The sequence below is a fragment of the Kogia breviceps genome, chromosome 12 (genome assembly GCF_026419965.1).
Source record: "Kogia breviceps isolate mKogBre1 chromosome 12, mKogBre1 haplotype 1, whole genome shotgun sequence".
Classification (NCBI taxonomy): Eukaryota; Metazoa; Chordata; class Mammalia; order Artiodactyla; family Physeteridae; genus Kogia; species Kogia breviceps.
The window spans coordinates 39,975,892-39,996,507 of record NC_081321.1 but is presented as its reverse complement, the minus strand read 5'-3'; the positions used below and the strand labels follow the sequence as shown (position 1 = coordinate 39,996,507).

The window sequence follows — 20,616 nt, the reverse complement described above, 5'->3', positions numbered from 1 at the left end:
CATGAGATGGGTAGAAGGGGTGGAAATGAGACATAGTCAGGACCCAAACCCCCTGGTTGGTGACCCACAAACAGGAAGAATATCACAATTGTAGAGTTTCTCCCCCAAGGAGCAAGGGGTCCAAATGCCACATCACGCTCCCCAGCCTGAGGGTCCTAAAACAAGAAGACGAGGCCCCAGAAGGTCTGGCTTTGAAAGTCAGTGGAGCTTGCATACTGGACACTGAGAAGATTGTAGGAAACAGAGAATCTGCTCCTAAAGGGTGGGTGCAAAAATCTCACCCACCCAGGACCAGACAGACGACTACACAGGGGAATTCTAGAAAACATTTAACGATGCATTAACATCTATTCCTCTTAAACTATTCCAAAAAATTGAAGGAGGAATGCTTCTGAGCTTATTCTATGAGGCCAGCATCACCTAGATACCAAAACTAGACACAAAAAAAGAAAACTACAGGCCAATACCACTGATGAACATGGATGCTAACATCCTTAACAAAGTATTAGCAAACAGGATTCAACAATATATTAAACAGATCACACATCATGATCAAGTAGGATTTATCTCAGGGATCAAGGATGGTTTAATATCTGCAAATAAATCAATATATCACATCAACAAACTGAACATAAAAATCATATGAACATCTCAACAGATGCAGAAAAAGCTTTTGAAAATTAAACATTTAATATTTATGATTAAAAACTCCCAATAAGTGGGTATATAAGGAACATACCTCAACATAATAAAGGCTATATATGACAAAGCCACAGCCAACATCATACTCAATGGTGAAAAGCTGAAGCATTTCCAGTAAGTTAAGGAACATGACAAGGATGCCCACTCTCGCCATTTTTATTCAATATAGTACTGGAAGTCCTAGCCACAGCAATAACGAGGAAGAGAAATAAAAGGAATTCAAATTGGAAAGGAAGAAGTAAAACTGTCACTGTTTGTAAATGACATGATACTATATATAGAAAAGCCTAAGGATGCTATCAAAATTCTATTAGAATAAATGAATTCAGTACAGTCGTAGGATACAAAACTAATACACAAAAATCTGTTGCACTTCTATACACTAATAATGAACTATCAGAATGAGATTTTAAGAAAACAATCCCATTTACAACTGCATCAAAAAATAAAATATCTAACCAAAGAGGTAAATGACTTATACTCTGAAAACTATAAGGCATTGATGAAAGAAACCGAAGATGACACAAACGAAAAGGCACACCATGCTCATGGATTGAAGAATTAATATTGTTAAAATGACCAAACTAAGCAAGGCAATCTACAGATTCAAAGCAATCTCTATCAAAATATCAAAGGCATTTTTCACAGAACTAGAACAGTAATTCTAAACTCTGTATGGATACCAAAAGATCTCAAATACCAAAGCAATCTTGAGGAAGAAAAACAGAGCTGGAGGTATTCTGCTCCCAGATTTCAAACTATATTACAAAGCTTCAATAATCAAACAGTATGGTGATAGCACAAAAACAGACACACAGATCAATGAAACCAAAGAGAGAGCCCAGAAATAAATCACATATATTTGGTCTATTAATCTATGGCAAAGGAGGCAAGAATAAACAATGGGGAAAAGACAGCCTCTTAAAGAGAGCTGGGAAAACTGGATAGCTACATGCAAAAGAATCAAATTGGGCTACGTTCTCACACCATATACAAATGGGCAGAGGACCGGATACAGACTTTTTATCCCAAAGAAGACACACAGATGGCCACAGACAGAAAAGATGCTCCACATCACTAATAATCAGAGAAATGGAAATCAAAACCACAGTGAGATACCACCTCAAAACTGTCAGATGGCTATCATCAAAAAGAACAAATAACAAGTGCTGGCGAAGATGTGAGAAAAGGAACCCTTGTGCACTTGTAGGATTGTAAATTGGTGTAGCCACTATGGAAAAACAGTATGGCGCTTCCTCAAGAAATTAAAAATGGAACTTCTATAGGATCCAGCAATTTCACTTCTGGGTATTTACCCAAGGAAATCAAAACTAATAATTCCAAAAGACATATGCACCCTTATATTCACTGCAGCATTATTTACAACAGCCAAGATATGGAAGCAACCTAAGTCCCCATCAATAGATGAATGGATAAAGAAGATGTGATATATATACACCGTGGAGTATTACTCAGCCATAAAAAAAGAAATCTTGCCATTTGTGACAACATGAATGGATCTAGAGGACAATTATGCTAAGTGAGGTAAGACAGAGAAAAGCAAATACCACATGATCTCACTTATATGTGGAAACTAAAAAATCAAACAAACAAAACAAAATGAAAACAGACTCATACATACAGAGAACATATGGGTAGTTGCCTGAGGGGAGGGGGTTGTGGGGCAGGTAAATAGGTGAATGGAATTAAGAGGTACAAGCCTCCAGTTATACAATAAATAAGCCAAGGGGATGTAATATACAGCATAAAGAATATGGTCAGGGACTTCCCTGCTGGTCCAGTGGTTAAGACTCCATGCTCCCAATGCAAGGGGCCTGGGTTTGATCCCTGGTCGGGAAACTAGATCCCGCACGTGTGCCTCAACTAAGAGTCCGCATGCCGCAAATAAGAAGCCCGCATGCTGCAACCAAAGTCCGCATGCCACAATGAAGATCCCGCGTGCCCCAACTAAGAGCCAGCACAGCCAAAATAAATGAATGAATGAATGGATAAATATTTTTTTAAAAGAATATGGTCAAATAATATTGTATTAACTTTGCATGGGGACAGATGGTTACTAGACTTAACAAGGTGATCATTTCATAATGTATGCAAATGTCAAATCACTATGTAGTATACTTTAAATGAACATAATATTGTACATCAACTATATTTCAATTAAAAAGAAAAGGCTAATATTATAAAACCCTTAGAAGAAAACATAGGCAAAACATTTCATGATCTTGGATTTGGCAATGATTTATGAAGTATAGCAACAAAAGCACAGATAACAACAAAAAAATTAATTGAACTTCATAAAAATTAAAAGCTTTTATGCCTCAAAGACACTTCAAGAGAGTAAAAAAGATAACCCACAAAATGGGAGAAAATATTTGCAGATCATATATCTGACAAGAGTTTAATATCCAGAATATATAAAGATCTGTACAGCTCAACAACAAAACAACCCAATTTAAAAAATGGTCAATTTAGAAACAATAAATGCTGGAGAGGATGTGGAGAAAAGGGAACACTCTTGCACTGTTAGTGGGAATGTAAATTGATACAGCCACTATGGAGAACTGTATGGAGGTTCCTTAAAAAACTACAAATAGAACTACCATATGACCCAGCAACCCCACTACTGGGCATATACCCTGAGAAAACCATACTTCAAAATGAGTCATGTACCAAAATGTTCATTGCAGCTCTATATACAATAGCCAGGACATGGAAGCAACCTAAGTGTCCATCATTGGATGAATGGATAAAGAAGATGTGGCACATAGATACAATGGAATATTACTCAGCCATAAAAAGAAACGAAATTGAGTTATTTGTAGTGAGGTGGATGGACCTGGAGTCTGTCATACAGAGTGAAGTAAGTCAGAAGGAGAAAAACAAATACCGTATGCTAACACATATATATGGAATCTGAGAAAAAAATATGTCATGAAGAGCCTAGGGATAGGATGGGAATAAAACACAGACCTACTAGAGCATGGACTTGAGGATATGGGGAGGGGGAAGGGTAAGCTGTGACAAAGTGAGAGAGTGGTATGGACATATATACACTACCAAACGTAGGGTGGATAGCTAGTGGCAAGCAGCCGCATGGCACAGGGAGATCAGCTAGATGGTTTGTGATCACCTAGAGGGGTGGGATAGGGAGGGTGGGAGGGAGGGAGACGCAAGAAGGAAGAGATATGGCAACATATGTATAACTGATTCACTTTGTTGTAAAGCAGAAACTAACACACCATTGTAAAGCAATTATACTCCAATAAAGATGTTAAAAAATTTTTTTTTAAATAAAAAAATTAAAAATGGTCAAAGGACTTGAACAGACATTTCTCCAAAAAAGACATACAAATGGCAAAGAAGCACATGAAAAGATGCCCGATACATGTGTCACTAGGAAAATGAAACACAAAACCATAATGAGATACCACTTTTCTACCCATTAGGATGAGGGCTTTATCCAAAAAGCAAAAATGACAAGTGTTGTTAAGGATGTAGAAAAATTTGAATTTTCCTCCATTGCTGGTGCGAATGTAAAAGGATACAACTGCTTTGTAAAACAGTTATGCACTCCTCGATATGTTAAACATATAATTATCATATTACCCAGTAATTCCTAGTATATACACAAAAGAGCTGAACGCAGGGACTCAGATATTTGTGCAGCGTTATTCACAATAATCCAAAGATGGAAGCAACCCAAGCATCCTTCAATAGATAATGAATAAACAAAATGTGGTATATACATACAATGGAATATTATACAGCCAATAAAAAGTAATGAAGTTCTGACACATGCTCCACATAGATGAAGCTGGAAAACATTATGCTAAGTGAAATAAGCCAGATACAAAAGGACAAATATTGCATGATTCCATTTATATGTGGTATCTAAAATAGGTAAATTCAGAAAGACACAGACTAGAAGGGAAGTTACCAGCAGCTGGGAAGAATGGGAAGTTATGGTTTCATGGGTATAGAGTTTCTGTGGATGCTGCAAAGTTCTGGAAATAAATATCGGTGATGGTTGTACAGTAATGTGAATGTACTAAACGCCACTGGGTTAGTTGTACACTTAAAAATGGTAAATTGTATGTACGCATATTTTACCACAATAAAAAAAACTTCTAAAGAAAGCATGTTTACAAATTATTTGTAAATAGAGCAACAACTTAATAATTAAACCATGATACACATGAACAATATTAAATGTATACCTGAAACAATGGTGAATGAAAAGATCTATTATGAGAAAAGAATAGGCGTGTATATACTATACATTTCCATTCACGTAAAGACAAAAAGAAAATTCCTAGATTGGTGCAGAAAAAACTGCTCTCTCTCATCATCTCGAGGGAAAATGACTGGAGGAATCTGGGACAGGGAGATTTAATTAACTTATTTACTATAAATCATTTGACTTTCTTACCACATATAGGTGTTACTTTCACACTTAAAATAATGTGGAGGATGGACTATAAGGAGGGGAAAGCTGAAGGCATAACAGCTAAAAGGCTATTCCAATTGCTCAAGCCTAAACAACGGCAGTAATGATTGAAAGAAAAGTTTTGAAGGCAGATTTCATGGGATGTAAGAACAGATTAGACATGTAAACTGTGATCAAGTGTCATCAACGACAATTTCCAGGTTCCCAAATGGCTGAGTATTAATGCAGTGATGCAGTTAATTGAAATTAAAGTATTGAGAATGTTTTCCACCTTTGTTGCTAAAATATTATTCCTGCTCCTAAGAGCAGGATTGAGATCTATGATTATCTTACATGTTGTCAATCAGCATCTGACTTAAACTTCATGCTGTCTGAAGTTATACATGTAGAAGAAACTGCTGTTTAGAAAGTATTTTGAGGGCTTCCCTGGTGGCGCAGTGGTTGCGAATCCGCCTGCTGATGCAGGGGACACAGGTTCGTGCCCTGGTCCGGGAGGATCCCACATGCCGCGGAGTGGCTGGGCCCGTGAGCCATGGCCGCTGAGCCTGTGTGTCCAGAGCCTGTGCTCCCCACAACGGGAGAGGCCACAACAGTGAGAGGCCCACGTACCACACACACACACAAAAAGAAAGTATTTTGACATTCTATCAACTAATTTCCTGAAATAGCATTTCATATGAGCCAGAAATTTCTTTAAAATCATTAAGGGTTTTATAAAATGTTATTCATCTTTGTTTGTTAATAGACAGACAACAAAAACCTTCTTGTCTCATGATGGACTAATTACAAATGTTTCTTACCATGATTGGCTTGCCCTGAAATGTCTTAACTTCTTCTCTTAAGTATTTAAAAGCCTGTTAACAAAGCAGGAAGGAACTTTCATTAGCATCAAACATTTCATTAAAGCCATCATTATTCTATCAAGAGAGTTTTGGTAATTACAACTATCTCTAAACTAAACAATAAAAAATCCTGAAGGTGATCCCATTATGCAGGTGACAGGGAATGAAAAAGTAAAAATTTAAGACCTCAGCTACAGTTCACATTTATTGTATATTAAACTACTATGGATTACTACTGACACACACTCACAAAATTCAAAACACACCCAAAATATCACTACATATCAATTTTAAAATGGGTTCAGGGCTTCCCTGGTGGCGCAGTGGGTGAGAGTCCGCCTGCCGATGCAGGAGACACGGGTTCGTGCCCTGGTCCGGGAAGATCCCACATGCCACGGAGCAACTAAGCCCGTGAGCCATGGCCACTAGGCCTGTGCGTCCGGAGCCTGTGCTCCGCAACAGGAGAGGCCACAACAGTGAGAGGCCCGCATACCAAAAAATAAAAAAATAAAAATAAATAAATAAATTCAATGGGTTCAGAGGGGCTTCTAAGATGAAGAATTTAAAATAAAATCAGTAAGAGGTTTTAAAATGTTATTATATAAATTTTTGTTTCAAAGGAATATTACTTTTCTTATCTTTAAATAGGCCACGATAACAATTAAGAGTAAAATCATTATGTCAAAATACCAAGAATCAGAACGGAAGTTATATACATTGCGGGCCTATTATGTAATAGAAATATTAACTACTGAGTACATGGTCTCTGATCCCCATGTTAATTTAAAAATTGTGTGTTAGGGCTTCCCTGGTGGCGCAGTGGTTGAGAGTCTGCCTGCTGATGCAGGGGACACAGGTTCATGCCCTGGTCCGGGAAGATCCCACATGCCGCAGAGCAGCTAGGCCCATGAGCCATGGCCGCTGAGCCTGCGTGTCTGGAGCCTGTGCTCTGCAACGGGAGAGGCCACAACAGTGAGAGGCCCGCGAACGGGGGGGGGGGGGGGGGGGGGGGGAGATTGTGTGTTAATTTTTTTATTGATAGAAAAGAAACTGTTCTTAAATTGAAACAAAACAAGCTTTAAGAAGATCATCAAAAAGGAAACCAATTAATAAGCAAAACTAAAAAGGTGAACAAGGTTCTCCAAAGTCTTTACAAACATTACTGTAAGCACACATTTAAAATATACACTACTACTTTTATCACCAGGACTTCAAATCAGAAGAAAAGTTTTCTTCTCACCTGCTGTGCATCTGTGTCTGACTGGAAAGTGATATACCAGTTGCTATTGTGTGCAAATTCACAGCTTATCACCTTGGGGCAGTTTTCATTTTTAAACAAAGCTTTTACTTCCTAAAAAAGAAAATCTTCAGTTAACTCTAAAAATATATCAAAAATGGGCAGTTTTTTCCTCTTCATGTCTTTTGGTCCTTTCTATTTCTTTACTTAGTAACTATGTCTTCTGCTCATATTTCTGCTGAGTAGAATTATACTCTGAAACAAAAACATGCATAGTTATAGAGCAAATTTTGTGCATGATTTAGGGATGGAAGCTTATTTTATAATCAGCAAAACTGAACTATTATTTCAATCCTAGTGGCAAGCTAAATTCTGCTTAGAGTAAAATCTTTCCAGTCCTGTCATTGTCCAAAAAGAAAGGTGTGGGTGGGTGGGGGGACAGTCCTACATTAACACTTTCCAGGTGCTAAGTATTTTTACGCACTTTCATTTAATCCAAATGTTCTGTCTACAATAGTCACAGACATGAACTGTGCACAGATATCTTGTTTTTCATAACTGATTTAATTAAAAACTAAAACTCAAAAAAAATATGGATTTAGAAAAAGATGATTATCAAAACTCAGAGGGACTTCCCTGGTGGCGCAGTGGTTAAGAATCTGTCTGCCAATGCAGGGCACACGGGTTCGAGCCCTGGTCCGGGAAGATGCCACAAGCTGCAGAGCAACTAAGCCCATGTGCCACAACTACTGAAGCCTGCATGCCTAGAGCCTGTGCTCCACAACAAGAGAAGCCACCACAATGAGAAGCATGTGCACCACAACGAAAAGTAGCCCCCGCTCGCCGCAACTAGAGAAAGCCCATGCGCAGCAACGAACACCCAATGCAGCCAAAAAAATAAACAAAAATAAATAAATCTATTAAAAATTACTGAAAAATAAAATAAACAGTTAAGAATATTTAGCTTTAACGATGCTAATGATTTACCTCTACTGGTGTTGTTTCAGGAATTTCTCTAAGAATTACAATACAACGCTTATGACTTGGTCTCACTTTCTCACCCTTCTCATCAACTTGCACCATGGGAGAAGCTGAAATTTTAAAGAAGTTTCATTCAAATGTGTAAAAATAGTGATATTAATAATTCCATTAAAAAACTATTCATTTCAATGTCCAACTGAATAAATTAAGAGGCTAACATCTTAAAAAAATTAAGTTGTAGAATCAAAGATTACAGTTACAATAAAGTATCTTGAGATTGATATGCAAAGAATATTGTCCAATGTTATTCATTGCACCAATACTCAATATTATTATTTTGTGACGTGGCACAGTGTTAGAGTTGAAAAGAAGCCTCTAAGGAATATACAATATTTATATTTCATAGGGCACTTCCCTGTATACAATTACCAAATTCTTTATTTCAAGTAAAATCAATGTACTGCGTTAGCCAAACACTACTCTGGGGAATGTAATGAGCTTTGATTTGTGAAAAAATTCTTCTTAAAATTAAAGTCTGAGAAACATTTAAAACCAAGAATTATATATAAATGATTACAATCTTTCTTTCAGATGCTGGTTTTGAGTTAATATAGAATGAAGGTTGTACCACAAGCCAAAACTTTTATTTCTAGTCCCTTCAAGGGATAATATGTCACATCTTCCTGTGCAGGTAAGTAGAGAGAATAAAAGTAGTTGTTAAGGAAGAAGGCCTGTGTATAAGTGCTAGGTTTCAGCCCTTGGAGGTAGGAGATTTTGTCTGTTGGCAAATTCTTTAAATGTTGACAAGTCTGGGTCATTTTAAGATCTTGTCAAACCAGATCAAGACTGGTTTGTTCTGTACAAACCGATCAGAGATTTCATAAATGTTTTTATCCCTCTGACAATGGAAATCCCTACTCCCATGTAAGTCTATTACTGGACTTGCTTTATTTAACTTTCAAACATTTCAACAAATTTTTAAAAAGTAGTTAAGATCCACCTTTACCCAAGTAGTTAACAAAACTTGTATAAGAGAGGTTTCCAAGAAATGCTGATATAAGACACAAACACCACTAAAAATTCTTAAGCCTCAATCTAAAATATAAATTCTTTACCAAACTTTAGAGCAGTGTTTGTCAAACTGCAGGTTGCAACTTTCAATAGGTTGTGAAAACAATTTTATAATAAAAGAAATGAACTCATTTCAAGCATTTAGTATTAATCAACTATTAACATTTCAGTTGTGTGTATGTAGTATGTGTGTGTATTAGGTTGTGATATAAAATTTACTTATTACTTTTGTTCAAAAGTTTGAAACAGATTGCTTTACAGGGTGTGATAATGACACATATAGCTTTCTAATAGCCCAGAAAACAGAGGTTTAATTGCTTATACTTGAGTAATGGGTATCAAGATGAACAACCAAGGTACAGAACTGATATACAAGCTATATATGTACCAGTCAGTAAAAATAGATAATTAGCACAGAATAGCAAAATATATGCAGTCAAAAGAATATTTAATCTTTGATTTTAAAAGTAAGCTAAAAGGTATGATTTACATACATCTCAACACTTCAAGAATTAGGTCAGGGTCTGTGGTCAGCTTTTTTATTTCTTCCATGTTGGCAACTGTCCAAATTGGTATGAACTGATCACTGTCCATTTGAGATATCAGGTAAAGATCCTTTGACAAATTTTCTCTGAAAGGAATAAGAGAAGCAACAGTCCTATAAAACAAACAAGTCTTAAAATGCACCTAAAGAAAAGAGATGCCTTATTCACTTTTGTCACTAAACCTAGGAAAACAAAATTATGCTATCAGAAATAACACAGTGGGGCTTCCTTGGTGGCGCAGTGATTGAGAGTCCGCCTGCCAATGCAGGGGACACGGGTTCGTGACCCGGTCTGGGAAGATCCCACATGCCGCGGAGCGGCTGGGCCCGTGAGCCATGGCCGCTGAGCCTACGCGTCCGGATCCTGTGCTCCACAATGGAGAGGCCACAACGAGGCCCGCATACCAAAAAAAAAAAAGAAATAACACAGTGAACTATGAAAATACGTAATACACAACAGATATATTCTAACAACTTCTGGAAAGTTTCTGAATCCCCAAATACATTGGGCCCAACAGTTTTGAACAAGGAATTTTATGAAATCATATTGATGTGGAAAGAGGTTTAATATTAAAGTATATTACAAAATATTACATACAGTTTTGTTCCATCTTATAAATACCTTATCACTGATGTTAGAATATGCATATGGAGAAAACTGTAATGTAAACCATGAGTTGGATCATGGAGGATTTTCAGTTTCTTAATGTTTGCATTTTTTAATAGGTATGTTTGACCTTTTATTTAAATTTAAATAATAAAGTTAAAATAATAAACATAAAACATTTTAAATTAAGACAAAAGATTAAGATACATTTTTTTAAAAAAGAAGATACAAAGGCTCTATCTTACACATAAAATCTTGTTTAACAAACTGAAGGAGAATCAAATTCATGTCTTGTTATTTACATCAAACCTTTGAAGCAGTCTGGTTATAAATAGCTAGAAATCTTTGCTGCCACCTTCTCAATGACCATCCTATTCTGAAATCACCCAAGTACTCCTGATTCCCCTCTTCCCTTGCTTACTCTGCTCTACTTTTTTCCATAGCACTTATCACCTAACACACTTCTAAGCTGCTTATTTATTATGTTTATTGTTTTGTCTCCCCCAGTCAGAATACAGGTTCCACGAAGGATCTTTGTCATTCAATTAGTACCTGGCAAAGAGTAGGGTCAAGGCCTTTACATTCAAATTATACTAAAATAGAGTAGTAATTACTTTTTTAAGGTTACAATTGTCAACAAGTGGTGGTTATTTGTCTTGGGGGAGAAAAGAGTAGAGAGGATAACAGTAACAGTTAAACTCATTTCAGCATAAAAGAAAGAATAGGGCTTCCCTGGTGGCGCAGTGGTTAAGAATTCACCTGTCAATGCAGGGATCGAGTCCTGATCGGGGAATATCCCACATGCCGCAGAACAACTAAGCCCGTGCGCCACAACTACTGAGCCTGCACTCTGGAGCCCACGAACCACAACTACTGAGTATGCGTGCCACAACTACTGAAGTCTGGGTGCCTAGAGCCCGTGCTCTGCAACAAGAGAAGCCACCGCAATGAGAAGCCTGCGCATTGCAATGAAGAGTAGCCCCCGCTCACCGCAATTAGAGAAAGCCTGCGCACACCAAAGAAGACCCAAAACTAAAATAAATAAATTTATTTATTTTTAAAAAAGAAGGAACATACTAATCAACCAGATATTCTTTAAGAACTTGAAAATAAGACAACTCTAAACATAATATTTGCACAACTAAAAGGCTGTAGCCTAAGTCAACTCAGACTTTCAGCCAGTCTCTCCTTATAAAACAGTATAACACACCCTTAAAGAAACCACCTTGTCAGAAGTAAGTCAAATTAATAGATATATAACATCGAGGATTATGACTAATACCTAATATGTTCATGACTAATACCTAATATGTCTTAGTGGCAATTTTACTGAGCTACAAATGGCAACTGCCCGGCTGGTTTGAACTGTATCGCAGTTCTGAGTAGGATGTGATCATGATAAGCCAGAGCTCATGCTGCAACAACTAAAAAAGCTTGGATAGATTACAAAAAACTCATGTTTTTGGAGATAAAAACTGTAGAAGCTACAAGGACAAAATGAAATTCCAGAAAGATAATCTTCCTTTTCCAAGGATATCTGCAGATCCTGGACTAGAAAGAAACTAGTAGAGCTTTATTTTAGGCAGTTGCACAAGACTGGTATTATGAATTGGAAACTAAAGGAGCCCCCAATACACAGCTGACTTTCCTCCATATGACATTTACTGAGTTCTAAGGAGGAAGATGGAAGGCTGGGACCCTGAAAGATGGAAGGCTGAAAAAGCAGAGTAAAATCTTTGTGGTCTTGTGGAAGTCCCATTAGAAGAAGGAACCTTGCATCACACCTAAGACAGAAGACATTTGCCAGATTTTGAAGTTGTACAGGGTAAGAGGCTAAAGAGCTCATCTCAAATCTCTGAAGAACAGAACTAAATTTCCCTTGGTGTTTCACGACTGAGGTAACAGAAAACTGCCAACTTCTAAATCAAAAGCCTAAGAAGGTCATGCCTATGTCTGAGGTCATACCTCAGAGATAAATCAGAGGTCGATCGAGTCTAATTAAAGTGGCTGCTCAGCCCTGACTCAGCTCAATCCCTAACTGGACTGAAGAAATCAATCTGCTTCTGCTTACGAGAAGAAAGCTCAAATCTTGTCTAGAGAGAAAAATTATGGCACTGCAGCTTTCTAGTTTCTTTTATATGTAGTGCCAAGCATATGTAGTGTCCAAATTATAATCAAAATTTATAAGACATGCAAAAAGTCAGGAAATTGTGACAATCAAGAGAAAAAAAACCTCAGAAATATAAGCAGACATACAAATGATCCAGTTAGTAGGCAAAGATTTTAAAATAACTATGACAAGTATGGGAGACAAAATGAATTGCATCATAGGCACAACTGATTAGAAGGGTCTTGTTTTCATAAAACTAGGGCCTGTACTAGACTATAAAGGCAAAGAAGAAAAAGGTGGAGAAGAAAAGGGAGATATTCAGGATGAAGAATCAATTATAACTGAGTCAAGACTGTATTATATGTAAGGAAATAAAGAAGTCTATGATAAAATCCAGGTTTCTAGCTTAAAAAACTGATTTACTGGTCCTCCTCCAAAAAACAGAAGGCATTACATTTGCACGCATATCCAAACTTCTGTTTATTTTGTAAGGGGTAGTTCTACATACTGAAGGTTTATACATCTAAGCTATAAATATACCTACATAATTCTTAATTCTTATCTGTAAATAAGATATCTTGAAACGTTTGCCTGAAGGAACTCTTTATTTAATAGAAGAAACTGGTAATATAAATTCTATACCCATCCACATATCTTATTAAAAATAACTCTAGGGCTTCCCTGGAGGCACAGTGGTTGAGAATCCGCCTGCCGATGCAGGGGACACGGGTTCATGCCCCGGTCCGTGAAGATCCCACATGCCGCAGAGCGGCTGGGCCCGTGAGCCATGGCCGCTGAGCCTGCGCGTCCGGAGCCTGCGCTCCGCAATGGGAGAGGCCACAACAGTGAGAGGCCCGCGTACCACAAAAAATAAAAATAAAAAAAATAATAATAACTCTATGCTCAAAGATTACAAGAGCAAACTATGAAAAACATAAAGAGAACCCTAAAAATGAATATGATTATAGGAAAAATATCCAAGAGAAATTTCATTATATTTCTACTGGGGCTAGACCCTTTACATAACCAACTGGAGACCACATCTTTAAATCTAGTTAAGAAATATACTGAAGAATGATACCAAAATACATCACCAAAGGAAATTAAAACCATTTTTCCATTCTATTTCATAGGTATTTCACATCTACTAATCAAACAATTCAAAAAGGAGAAAGGTCAATTAAAAAATGATAGTGTACCTTGAGAAACAGAATTCTAATTGTTTCTTCAAACACTCTTTTAGTTCTTCTGTAGAAATTGCTGAGTTGCTTTCTCCTGATGGTAGAAAACAAGAGGGGAAAAGTTAATACCTAATTACCATAGGTAGTAAACTTTACATATTGTTTTCAGAGTAAGCCACAAAGTATGCACAAATTAAAATCACCAGAAAACTGTATTTTTATTCTTTTTAGAATTCAGATACACAAGGTCTACCTTTTAACCTATCTATTCTTCTTTCTTTAGACAGATTTCATATCAGTTTTAAAATTACATATTTAATCAAGTAATTAACAAATCATCGGTAATACTAACAGCACTTGGATACCATATTGTAAAACATTACCCTAAATACTTTAAAAAATGTGATAACTACTTATTTCTTTAATGAAAACTCAAAGAGCAAAAGTAACAGTAATCTAGGGGCTTCCCTGGTGGCGCAGTAGTTAAGAATCCGCCTGCCAATACAGGGAACATGGGTTTGAGCCCTGGTCCGGGAAGATCCCACATGCCGTGGAGCAACTAAGCCCGTGCACCACAACTACTGAGACTGTGCTTTAGAGCCCGTGAGTCACAACTACTGAGCCCACAAGCCACAACTACTGAGCCCTCAAGCCACAACTACTAAGCCCGTGAGACACAACTACTGAAGCCTGTGTGCCTAGAACCTGTGCTCCGCAACAAGAGAAGCCACCACAGTGAGAAGCCCATGTGCCACAACTAGAGAAAGCCCACACACAGCAACGAAGACCCAACACAGCCAAAAAAACAGATAAAAATAAATAAATTTATATACATGAACAAAAGTAACAGTAATCCAAATTTGAAGACAGGAACTACACAAAGTGGGATATATATGTGGCTCCACATCTGTACTATAGGTAGTAAATCTGATGTTAGTCACACTCCTTAAACTTCTATCTCTTAACAGACTTGTTGTTGCCATGGGGGAGGTAGGGGAGGGGAGGGATGGATTAGGAGTTTGGGGTTAGTAGATGCAAACTATTATATAAAGAATGGATAAACAAGGTCCTACTGTATAGCACAGGGAACTACATTCAATATTCTGTGATAAAACATAATGGAAAATAATATAAAAAAGAACGTGTGTGTGTGTATTACTGAATCCCTTTGCTGTACAGCAGAAATTAACACATTGTAAATCAACTATACTTCAATTTTTAAAAAACCCCACCTCTATCTCTTAATACTCTTTTCATTGCTTAATTTTAGAGCACTATATTTTCCTGTAAAGATACATTTGGGGCATGATTTTACCACTACTTTGTCTTACTACTCAAGATTCAAAATGATATTAGATATTAAATTAATTTCATTAAAAATGAAATAAGAAGCATTCTATTTCTATGTAGTATATGCAACCCTTCTAATACAAAATTCATCTACCCAAATGCTGGCTAAATGAATAATAACTTCATTTAAGCTTTCAGTGTTATTACAGCAAACTTTTAAAAAATACCAACTGGTTGCCAATTCACTTAAACCAACTCTAAGTTCAAAGTAGCCAGTGGATAAGTATATTATAACAAGGAGGGAGCAAAACCTAACCACCTTAAATTATTATATGGAAATACCACCCCATTCTACTTCAGAAATCAACTTACAAGCTGACCAACCTTAGAAATCTAATCCAGATATATATAATAAATAAACTGAGAACATAGGTTTATATACCTTGACTAATGCCAGGGAACTAAGCAGTGATAGAAATGCCTACTCCCTATTACACTTATTTTCCAAAGAGACCCTTTAGAACTTAGAAAAATAAAGTTAGGTAATCAGGTTCCATAGTCTATCTTTAGTTTCTTTTTTTATCCATTTTAAGTCCAAGCAATTAATAATCCATGCTAATTAAATAAATGTGAAAAAAACGTATCTCACAAGTTGAACTGTAGTAGAACTATGATACAACACAACCTTTTTCTCACAATTAATCCTTGCAATCTCACATTTATAAATGCATTTCACACCGACAGAAAATTGACAGAACTTGCGTTGATCCCAACTAATAGATCAAGAAACTTGGACGCTGAAAGATTATAATTTAGGTCTCTTTTAACTATATTGACTGTTTTTTCCTTTCATCTTTAATTTCACACTTTCCTTTAATAAGATCTTTAAAATAAACATTCTTTTTAAATTACAATGTTCATGCTTGGCCATTTGAAAACAGTATTTATAAAAGTCACCTAATATTTCATTAAGATAAACTTCTTTTCAAATAATAAAATAGACCGATCAATGCCATGTTTACTAGAACAATGATAAAGAGACTGGAGGGGGAAAAAGACTAGCATACTGCATTCTCATTTTACCGATAAAACCATAAAGTTTACCAGAAACATCATATATTTGGTAACTCAGATCTTCTGGTCCCAAAATCATTCCATCAGTTGATTCCTCAATGCCTGTAGTAGTTCTTGTGGTTTCACAAGATGAATACATTACTTCATATTCCTTACACATATCATCTGCAAGTTCTCTATTACCTGTATTAAAGAAAACATATAGGAAGTGAATAGTAATTCTTTAAAATCCTATCTTTAGGCACTCTGGGCACAACAAGATTTTAAAGAATTCTAGCAATTGGGAAAATATCCACATGATTTTAAGTAAGAGTCCAAAGGAGGTAAGTTTGACCATTATGGATAAGCTAAAATGATTAACAATAGCTTAAACTTACATAGTACTATCTATGTATAAGACAGCTTCATGTACTTTATTCACTTAATTCTCAGAAAAACCAATGCCAAAATTAATTGCTATTGTTAATGTTTTACAGATGAAGGCAACAAGCATGGAGAGGTTAAGTCATTTGCCTAAGATCAAACAGTGAGTAAATAGCATTGGCAATGACGGTAGATCAAAACTAATTTAAAAATACCATATTGTACATGGGTTAAATGCTGAACCCAAAGATACAGCTACTGTCTGAAATTAGTGGCAATCCATTCGTACTGGAAATAAACGAGAATGGTATACAAACTACATGTTAAACATTTATAAATATATTTTATCAAAGAATGTATTAAAAGTTCTATAAACTGGTTTGGCCGTATGTTTAACCAAAATGTGATTCAATCTGATGAAATATTTACGACTTACCCTCAGGATGAGACCCTGATGTGGCTGCTGTTTCATGCCAAGAGCTTTCAGTTCCATGAGTTACTGGAGTGGCATCAGTATTTCCTGGAGGTATTTCTTGCCATACTTTGGCATTAGGATTTAAGCCAGTTCCTTTAGATGTTACCTGCTAAATATTAAAAGGATCCATTTGTTAATTTTAAAAGTCAGTGCATTAAAATAATAAATGTAGACAAAATTTACTTAAATGTGAAGAAAATCCCAATAATATTATGTAATTTAATAATAAATATTAAATAAACAATATTTTTAAGTTTTTGGCTCAACTTGAAAATATAAACCTTTTTAAGCAGATGAACTTGAAATGTTTATATGTAAAATTTAGCTACTTATACAATAAAAACATATTTTAATAAAATACTATTAATATAGAAATACTGCTTTACCCCAACCTACTTGCAAGTATTATAAAATTTATTAAAACTATTCACATATCTTTGACGTTAGTGTGTGTTTGAGTGCCTAGAACAAACTTTTGAGTTATCTATAGCAATTTTCCACAGTACATAATTTTTATTGCCATCTAAGCTGTGATAGAGAGTCTGAATGATTCTATAAGTGGAAATTTTTTCCCAAGTCAAAAACTGCATTCTGCCTTATGTTACAATGCATTATTTCATTTGTCCTGAAAGTGTATTTTCTTTTATTTAATTTATTTATTTATTTATTTATCTTTGGCTGCGTTGGGTCTTTGTTGGGTCTTCAGGCTTTCTCTAGTTGCGGCGCGTGGGCTTCTCATTGGGGTGTCTTCTCTTGTTGTGGAGCACAGGCTCTAGGCATGCGGGCTCAGTAGTTGTGGTACGCGGGCTCAGTAGTTGTGGCTCGTGGGCTCTAGAGCACAGGCTCGATAGTTGTGGCGCACAGGCTTAGTTGCTCCGCGGTATGTGGGATCTTACCAGACCAGGGCTCGAACCCGTGTTCCCTGCATTGGCAGGCGGATTCCTAAACACTGCGCCACCAGGGAAGCCCAGAGGATTTGTTTTCTTTCTGCTGGATGACTGCACAGTAAGACTACCAATCTGGTATCACTTAAAAATTTCAACGTGGGTTTCTGGAGAACAAGTAGTGGGAATTTTAGCCCTACTTTGCATCAAAAAGGATTTGTGGTTAGAATAAGACCCCTCCTTCCACCAACCCAGAGCCAAGGCTAAAGCTGACAAGTCTTCCTTTTCTCTGAGAAAGCTGTTTTTTGCTTTGTTTTGTTCTTTTGCTGTACGCGGGCTTCTCACTGTTGTGGCCTCTCCCGTTGCGGAGCACAGGCTCCGGATGCGCAGGCCCAGCAGCCATGGCTCACAGGCCCAGCAGCTCCATGGCATGTGGGATCTTCCCGGACCGGGGCACGAACCCGTGTCCCCTGCATCGGCAGGCGGACTCTCAACCACTGCACCACCAGGGAAGCCCTGAGAAAGCTGTTTTTTCCCCTAGTTTATCTTGTGTTCTGTCTCTAAGCACTGCAATTAAAATCTAAGCTCTGGGCCACTAAGGATCAACAGATGCATTAGGGGCAGGCCCTAGGTTTAACACCTGCTTCTCTCTGGATTAGTACTTGCTGATTTTTTTGGTCTGAAGATTTCATTTGCTTGCTTACCAGCTTAAATCTCTGCTTAAAACATAAGTTAAAAAAATTAACCAACTTCCCAGTTGTTTTCCAAAATCTCAAAATTCATATTTCTTTAAAAGTACCAATACTGTCTTAAGAAAGCTAAACTGGGGACTTCCCTGGTGGCGCAGTTGTTGGGAATCCGCCTGCCAATGCAGGGGACACTGGTTCGAGTCCTGGTCCAGGAGGATCCCACATGCCGCAGAGCAACTAAGTCTGTGAGCCACAGCTGCTGAGCCTGTGCTCTAGAGCCTGTGAACCACAACTGCTGAGGCCCACGAGCCACAACTGCTGATGCACGGGCGCCATGGGGCCATGCTCTGCAGTGGGAGAGGCCACCGCAGTGGGAGGGCCGCGCACCGCAACGAAGAGTGGCTCCTGCTCACTGCAACTAGAGAAAGCCCGCGTGCAGCAATGAAGGCCCAATGCAGCCCCAAATAAATAAATAATAAATTATTTTTTAAAAAAAAATTGAAGAGAAATTCCAACAATTGAGAGGGAACTATGGTATAACAGACAAAGATCAAGTTTACTCTTCCACCCAGTAACTGTGCAATCACTGACCCCAGTTTCCTTATTTTAAAAAATAAAATGGGACTTCCCTGGTGGCACAGTGGTTAAGAATCCACCTGCCAATGCAGAGGACAGGGGTTCAAACTCTGGTCTGGGAAGATCCCACATGCTGCGGAGTAACTAAGCCCGTGAGCCACAACTACTGAGTCTGAGCTCTGGAGCTCGCAAGCCACAACTACTGAAGCCGGTGCACCTAGAGCCCGTGCTCCGCAACAAAAGAAACCCCAGCAATGAGAAGCCCACGCACCACAGTGAAGAGTAGCCCCTGTTCACCACAACTAGAGAAAGCCTGCGTGCAGCAAAGACCCAACACAGCCTAACAAAATAATAATAAATAAGTAAATAAATAAATAAAACCCTCATTAGGAAATAAAAGTAAACAAGCAAGTTTTAAAAATGTGTGTGTGTGTGTGTGTATAATGCCTATTCTACCAAAACTCCTTATAGTTTCTACACACCTTGGACACCTAACTTCATGTGTGTTGGTCACGACTTCCTCTTTCCCTCTTGTTATCTGTACATACTTCATTTTGTTACCACTATAATAGTTTATTTAAGTAAGTGTTCTTTGCAACCAGGCAGTGGGCTCAATGAAGAAAAGGTAGAAACTGGGTCTTCCTTTTCTATTTCAACTATTAATATAAACCAGGCCAAGAGTAGACCTTCAACTGTCTATTTGAATGGAACAGTAGAGGCATAGGTGCAAAACAAAACAAACAAAAGAAGCCAACTAATGTTTAGCTTCTGTACCCTTCTGATGTGCTAGAAAATCAGAGTTGATACAATCTTCCTTGTTTTCATGTGCCTGTTTAAAATGGAAGTCTTACATTGGAGTGGTTCTTGGCTTTTGATTTCAGGGCTGCTAAAAGCTTTTACAATAAACATCAAAACCAATAACAAAATGTCAAACATAGCAAGGGAGCAAAAGCATCTTTGAAGTAGCACCAAAGATGAATAACCAAAGCAACATCTTCGCTTAGAGATGTTAATTCACAACTACTTCATATCATTAATTAGCTCAGGGAACAGACAACCAATTTTCTTATAGCATCACCAGGTAGCCCCACCAGGACAGGTACCTAGGTATTATTTAAAAATCTCTAGGTATGTAATTCCTTGGCGGTCCAGTGATTGGGTCTCCACGCTTCCACTGCAGTAGGTAGGGGTTCAATCCCAGGTCAGGAAACTGGGATCCTGAAAGCCTCATGACGTGGCAAAAGAAACAAGCAATCAAACACACCTCTAGGTACCAGTTTTTTCTTTCTTTCTTAAATATTTATTTATTTATTTGGCTACACCGGGTCTTAGTTGTGGCACACGAGATCTTCTTCGCCGCATGCAGGAACTTCAGTTGCGGCACGCAAACTCTTAGTTGCAGCATGCATGTGGGATCTAGTTCCTTGACCAGGGATCAAACCTGGGCCCCCCTGCACTGGAGAGCAGAGCCTTAGCCACTGGACCACCAGAGAAGTCCCTAGGTAGCAATTTTAGAATGCAA

The 20,616-nt window shown here is 37.5% G+C and overlaps 1 protein-coding gene across 8 annotated transcripts in view; it reads right to left on the bottom strand.

Moving 5' to 3' along the window:
* LARP4 (La ribonucleoprotein 4) overlaps window positions 1–20,616 on the bottom strand; it is a 63,547-nt gene that overhangs the window by 29,505 nt on the left and 13,426 nt on the right. For 5 of the 8 annotated variants that reach the window (XM_059082773.2, XM_067009269.1, XM_059082776.2 and 2 more), the window contains 7 exons: window positions 16,907–17,054; window positions 16,138–16,290; window positions 13,762–13,837; window positions 9,796–9,932; window positions 8,237–8,340; window positions 7,253–7,363; window positions 5,971–6,024 (listed from right to left, as the gene is read on the bottom strand). In XM_059082773.2, coding sequence (XP_058938756.1) covers window positions 5,971–6,024; window positions 7,253–7,363; window positions 8,237–8,340; window positions 9,796–9,932; window positions 13,762–13,837; window positions 16,138–16,290; window positions 16,907–17,054 — 783 coding nt within the window. The remainder of the gene's footprint in view (window positions 1–5,970; window positions 6,025–7,252; window positions 7,364–8,236; window positions 8,341–9,795; window positions 9,933–13,761; window positions 13,838–16,137; window positions 16,291–16,906; window positions 17,055–20,616) is intronic. The other 3 variants (XM_067009271.1, XM_059082774.2, XM_067009270.1) reach the window with 1 other exon arrangement.